The sequence below is a fragment of the Mastomys coucha genome, unplaced genomic scaffold (genome assembly GCF_008632895.1).
Source record: "Mastomys coucha isolate ucsf_1 unplaced genomic scaffold, UCSF_Mcou_1 pScaffold11, whole genome shotgun sequence".
Lineage (NCBI taxonomy): Eukaryota > Metazoa > Chordata > Mammalia > Rodentia > Muridae > Mastomys > Mastomys coucha.
The window spans coordinates 32,013,055-32,019,612 of NW_022196893.1; the positions used below are offsets into that span (position 1 = coordinate 32,013,055).

General features: G+C 49.5%; 1 protein-coding gene across 1 annotated transcript in view; it reads right to left on the bottom strand.

Moving 5' to 3' along the window:
* Nucleotides 1-6,558, bottom strand: part of Bin2 (bridging integrator 2) — a 31,464-nt gene that overhangs the window by 9,531 nt on the left and 15,375 nt on the right. Inside the window, exons 6-8 of the mRNA XM_031356061.1 lie at nucleotides 3,308-3,415; nucleotides 2,591-2,676; nucleotides 810-885 (exon numbers count right to left, since the gene is read on the bottom strand). Coding sequence (XP_031211921.1) covers nucleotides 810-885; nucleotides 2,591-2,676; nucleotides 3,308-3,415 — 270 coding nt within the window. The remainder of the gene's footprint in view (nucleotides 1-809; nucleotides 886-2,590; nucleotides 2,677-3,307; nucleotides 3,416-6,558) is intronic.

Sequence of the window (6,558 nt, forward strand, 5' to 3'; positions counted from 1 at the left end):
CAGGGTCTCTCTCAGGGTAGGATCTCTCAGGGCAGGGTCTCTCAGGGCAGGGTCTCTCTCAGGGTAGGTTCTCTCAGGGCAAGGTCTCTCTCAGGGTAGGGTCTCTCAGGGCAGGGTCTCCCTCAGGGCAGGGTCTCCCTTAGGGCAGGGTCTCTCTCTCAGGGCAGGGTCTCTCTCAAGGCAGCTTTCTCTCTCAGGGCAAGGTCTTTCTTAGGGCAGGGTCTCTCTCAGATTAGCTCTGTCACACAGCAGGGTCTCCCTCAGGTCAGGTTTTGACAGGAGGGTGTCCCTTTTTCAGGTGATCCAGGGGATGACAGTTCGTGCTAACATAAAGCGATCCTAAGTTAGCAGGGCACTGGAAGGGATCTGCGTCTGTCTATGAAAGTAATGTGGAAACAGCTTAGAATCCTGTGATGTCGCAGCAGAAAGGCCTTCACATGGTCACGTTCTATGACTGCCTGTCGTGGACACTGGTCCCACTCCACCTGAAACATGGCTGGCTTGGGTTTGAGTACCACCCTCCCAACCCTAGCAATCGCCAGAGGCTTCCCTTCCGTGCCCCACCTCCTCATTCATGCTGGGCCTTGAGTTTAGATGCTTCTGCTCGGTCAGTTAATGGAGGTGGACAGGGCCCTCGGAGAGAGTGCGCAAGTGCACACTTGACGGCACTCAACACAATCAGTCAAGGCTGTCGTCTCATCAGGCGATAAAAGCCACACTGTGTTCCCAGTAAGAGTATGTGAAGATGCTGTCAACGTGAGGCCCACCATGGTTCCACTGAGGAGCCTCAGTTGGCCAGAGTTTCTCACCTTGCTCATCTCCCTGTAGAAGACATCTCTCAGGTTGGAAATGTTTTGGAAGACGGTCACATAGCAGCCAATACGACTACGAGGAAAGACACAAGCACACGTGAGGGTGGTGGGGAGCCTGGCTAGCCACCAGGGCTCTCCAGAGAACAGCGCTGCCATCCTGGACAAGTGGACGAGGATGTGCTGGAATCTGATTCAGGACAGTCGGGCCAGGAGTGCAGAGAGGGGAGACAAATTAGCCAGGCTGACACTGAGGGTTAGTCTAATTCTAGTTTCAAAGTTATCTGGCTGGGTGTGGCAGCACATGCCAGTGTTTGGGAGGCAGAGGCAAGTGGATCTCTGTGAGTTCAAAGCCAGCCAGGGCTACATAGTGAGACCCTGGGATACATGGTGACCCCATAGTTTTGGGCTTTTTTTTTTTTTTAAATTTATTTTATGTAAGTACACTGTAGCTGTCTTCAGACACACCAGGAGAGGGCATCCGATCTCATTACAGATGGTTGTGAGCCACCATGTGGTTGCTGGGATTTGAACTCAGGACCTCCAGAAGAGCAGTCAGTGCTCTTAACCACTGAGCCATCTCTCCAGCCCCAGTTTTGGGCTTTAAAGATATTAATGTAGAAGCTGCTTGCAGAATTCTTAAAAGAGCTATAAAAATATAAGGCCACATAATTATAATTAATATAATAATATCCATTCTTTCCCTTTCATCAGCATACAACTTTTATGTGTGTGTATTGCATCAGAATTCTCCTATAGATAAATCAGGAAGTCTGCATCTGAAGCACGCGTGTGGCAGGCAGTGCAGAGGTCCTGCACCTTGTATTCTTGCTGAGACCACTTCAGATCTGACAGAAGTCTGACCCTGATGGAGAATCCTGTGGAAAACTACCCGCCTCTAGTCTAGGACCAGAGGTCAGGACTAACATATCTTAGCCTGTTTGTGTGAAATCCCTGCAGCTAACCGCATAGCTTGGCTTCTCTGAACTGGGTGCTTCTGTTCTGGCACCTGCTGATCAAGATGCCAGAACATGGTTTCTGCCTTCAAAACCCCGTATTCTGGATGCTTATGGCCACCCCTGGGCCCCCAAATACTTGGCTGTGGTCACAGTTTGCCAAAATAAAGGCTTTCGGTTGGCTATAACTGTGTCTGAGTGGCCATCTTTGGTGGGCTACCCATAACACACTGAAAGAAACTATGTTTTGCCATTCTGTTTAAATTTGGAGACACATAAATGCAGTCAATTAAAAAAAAAAACGATATCATAACAGCTTAACATGGTGATCATGCCTGTAATGCTGGCACCTGGGAGGTCCAAATAGGACGATCGAACGCCTAAGGCAAGGCCACCCTGGGCTACATAGCTAGCCTCGAGAACAGCTGTAAGAGGACAAACTGCATACAGCGCAGTATCCTGCTGCAATCTATTTAAGCATGCTTAGTTCGATAGAAATAAGATGCAAGTGAAGTTTCTCTTCCACTGTGCAAAATAAATCTAGACTGTCTACAACGAGGGCGTATCCCTGCCGAGTGGGTGACAATGCACTTTCCTGACAAGATCTCTCCTACCCAACCAACACCTTGTCCTCAAACCTGAAAAGCTGGTGGGGCAGGGATGGTGATCTGTGCCACAAATCTAGAGAGATAAGGATGCTGCCTAGTCACACACGCCACTGCAGGGCAGAGGCAGCATCCTACGCTCTTTCCATATCTGGACCATCAGGTGGCTCTGAAATCCGCTGGCCTAAGCAGCTGGCCCGCCTTGAAAGTCAGTCGTTACCTGTTATAAAGAATAGGCAGCTCCTCCAGGAGTTCCTGGTTCAGATCTTCAAACACAACCTGGGCCCTGCTGAAGTCTTCCTCTGCCTAGATGATGGAACAGGGGCTGGAGGCTGCTCCTGCACCCCTGCCCAGACCCTCCTCACCCTCCCGCACCTCTGCCCAGACCCTCCTCACCCTCTTGCAAGCTCCCTGCCCAGACCCTCCTCACCCTCCTGCACCCCTGCCCAGACCCTCCTCACCCTCCCACACCCCTGCCCAGACCCTCCTCACCCTCCCGCACCCCTGTCCAGACCTTCTTCAGCTTCCTGCACTCCTACACCCCTGCCCAGACCCTCCTCACCCTCCCGCACTCCTGCACTCCTGCCTAGATGAAGGAACAGGGGCTGGAGGTTGCTCCTTCACCCTCCTGCCCAGACCCTCCTCAGCCTCCTGCATCCCTGCCCAGACCCTCCTCCACTTTCTCCTGGTCTCCCCTCCCCACCCAGACCCTCCTCCACTTTCTCCTGGTCTCCCCTCCCCGCCCAGACCCTCCTCCACTTTCTCCTGGTCTCCTCTCCCTGCCCAGACCCACGTCCTCCTCTTCCTCAGCCACAGAACTTGGACTGCCCTTACAGTAACAGGGGAAAACGGCCCAGGAGCCCATCATTTCTGAACTTGTCTTAGCCCAGCTGCCTGTCCACTCTGGCCAGAGGAGAGGGCGTCTGACTGTTCTTACCTTGGCCATTTTGGCCTCGTCCTTCTTCTTAGCGTTCTGCACTGACTCCAGGTGGTGGCGGGCACTATCGTAGTCAACCAGTTTCCGGCCGCGCTTGGCAATCCTCTCCTAGCCAGGGTGGTGAGAAAGGGGCACACAAGGCCAGGGTGTGTCACAGAGCACCAAGCAAAGACACTAGATTCTTGGACTTTACCTCTGAAATTGACCTTCTAATAAGCTGATGAGCTCCAGGGTCCCTCATGATCTTAGGAAAACAGAGGTTCTCAGCTAGAGAAACCTGTACTACAAGTCTTTTACAAACCGGTTCGACTTCCAGGAGAAACAACCTCGAGAATCGCACTAACCTGGGTCTCAATCCTCCATCTGCTACTGATGAGTCTTGTGCCTAGGGTGGGGACATCTCTTTGTGAACCTTGGTAGCCGACACAATTATTATTTTAAGGACAGATGCTGAACATCAAGCATCCTAAGAGCTCTAAGCACACAGAGACTATAAACTGTTGTAAGCAGAGAAGGTTTACACAATTTCCTCAGAACCACAAGCTGTGCGGGAGAACCAACTCGCCCGCTGCCCATCTCCTCTGTCAGAACATGAAGAGCTCTTTGAGGCTGTCTTCATAGCTTCCTCACTGTTCAGCATGGGACTGCACGGTGTGCCTCTGCAACGTCCGGGATCAAAAGTAACCCAGGGGCCGGGGAGATGGCTCAGCTGGTAAGCACACAGGCTGCTCTTGCAGAGGACCCCGGTTCAGTTCCCAGCATCCACACCACGTGGCTCACGATCACCTCTAACTCCAGTTCTAGGCTATCTGATGTCTTTCTCTAGGGTGCAGCCACCCGCACTCATGTGGTGCAGACACATACACACTAATAAATGAAACTTTAAAAAAGGAGGAGGAGGATGCTTGGTGTGGTAGCACAGGACCTTAACTACAGCACTTGGGAGGCAGAAGCAGGCAGGCTAGCCTGGGCTACTGTGCAGGCTAATTTTAGGTCAGTTTGATACAAGCTAGATTCATCTGAAAGAAGGAACCCCAACTGAGAGAATGCCCCCATAAGATCAGGCTGTAGGGCAGTTTCTTATTTAGTGATTGACGGGGAGGGGGGGAGGACCCAGCCCATTGTAATCACTGCCATTCCTGGTCTGGTGGCTCTGGGTTCTCTAAGAATGCAGGCTGAGGAGGCAAGCCATGGGAGGCAAGCCAGTAAGCAGCACCCCTCCATGGCTTCTTCAACAGCCCCCGCCTCCAGGTTCTAGCCCTGTGTGAATTCCCGCCCAGTCCTTTGATGATGGACTGTGGTGTGGAAGTGTAAGCTGAAAAAACCCTTTCCTCCCAGGTTGCTTTGGTCATGGTGTTTCATCACAGCAACAGTGACACTAAAACAGCTACAAAGTAAGACCATCTCCAAACAAGCAAACACTAAAGTAATTCAACTTCTGCTTGGACACAGAACAGAAAACTATCTCAGAGTGTATTTTATCTTATTTTTGGAAAACTTAAGGTTAAAAGAGACGCTTAGGGTAGAGAGATGGCTCAGCAGTTAAGATCACCGACTACTCTTCCAAAGGTCCTGAGTTCAAATCCCAGCAACCACATGGTTTCTCACAACCATTTGTAATGAGATCTGATGCCCTCTTCTGGAGTGTCTGAAAACAGCTACAGTGTACTCAAATAAAACAAATAATTCTAAAAAAAAAAAAAAAAAAAAAAAAAAAAAAGTTAGCTTAATCATTAACATAAATTTGGAACCAAATGTTAGCTTCCTCTTAATCTAAAGTCAGCACAACAGTAGATGATTAATAAATTTAGTTGATAAATAAAAAAAATAAATTCTGAGGCCAGAGATGTGTCAGTTGTAAAGGTACTCAGAGTCAGGGTCAGGGTACCACCAACCCTGACAGCCCGAGTCACATCTCTGAGACAATGTGGTAGACTGAGCAAGCAGACTCCCAAAAGCCATCTTATCACACTATTGTTCTGTGATGTAAGTACACACATACACACACACACACACAGATGCACACATGTAAATAACACACACACACAGATGCACACATGTAAATAACATACACACACATACACACACAGATGCACACATGTAAATAACACACACAGATGCACACATGTAAATAACACACACACACATACACACACAGATGCACACATGTAAATAACACACACACACATATATATATATTTTTGGTTTTTCACAACAGGGTTTCTCTGTGTAGCCCTGGCTGTCCTGGAACTCACTCCGTAGACCAGGCTGGCCTCGAACTCAGAACTCAGAAATCCGCCTGCCTCTGCCTCCCAAGTGGTGCGCCACCACCGCCCGGCAGAACACATATATTTTTAAATATAATTTTTGATTATAATTCTGCTTTCTAAACAGCTTGGGATGGGCTGAGTCCTTTTCTTATAACAGAATTTCAAGTGTTTGAAGATAATGTTTCTGAGCCTCTAAGTTTCTTCTATGCAATGGGCATCTTTAGATCCAGTCGCTGTTTCTTGTATCTAAAAGGGATGCCCTAGCCAGGCATGGTGACACACACCCACACCTGTAATCTCAGCACTTGGAAGGCTGAGGCGGGAGGATGGCAAGTTTCAGGCCAGCCTGGAGGACATAGCAAGATCCTGTCTACAAACAAACAAACAAACAAACAAACAAGGGTTCTAAAGAAAAGGCATGGGTGCTTTCAGGCTGGAGACATGGCTCTGCAGCTACATTCTGCTCTTAAAGAGGACCCAAGTCCAGCTTCCAGCACCCATGTATGGTGTCTCAGAACTGCCTGTGACCCAAGCTCCAAAGGACCCAGTATCTTTGATCTCCGGGGGCACTGTACCCATGTGGACATGTCCGACTCATGCACATACACACACAGTTAAATATAATGAAGATAAACATTACAGTAAAAAAAGAAGGATGCTTGACCTGGTTGGATCTGCTTTACTCATTAATCAAGCTCAAAGTGTGACTCACTGAGACCTAAGTGCAAACACAACCCCACTCTACCTCCTGTCCTGATTCTTGTCAAACCCTCTCCCAGATTCACGGCCAACCCTGGGCTCAGGTGCTTCTTACAATGTTAGCCTTGCTGCATTTCCTCGCTAGCGTGGGCTGTCCACTGTGCTTCCTCGCTAGCGTGGGCTGTCCACTGTGCTTCCTCGCTAGCGTGGACTGTCCACTGTGTTTCCTCCCTAGCGTGGGCTGTCCACTGTGTTTCCTCGCTAGCGTGGGCTGTCCACTGT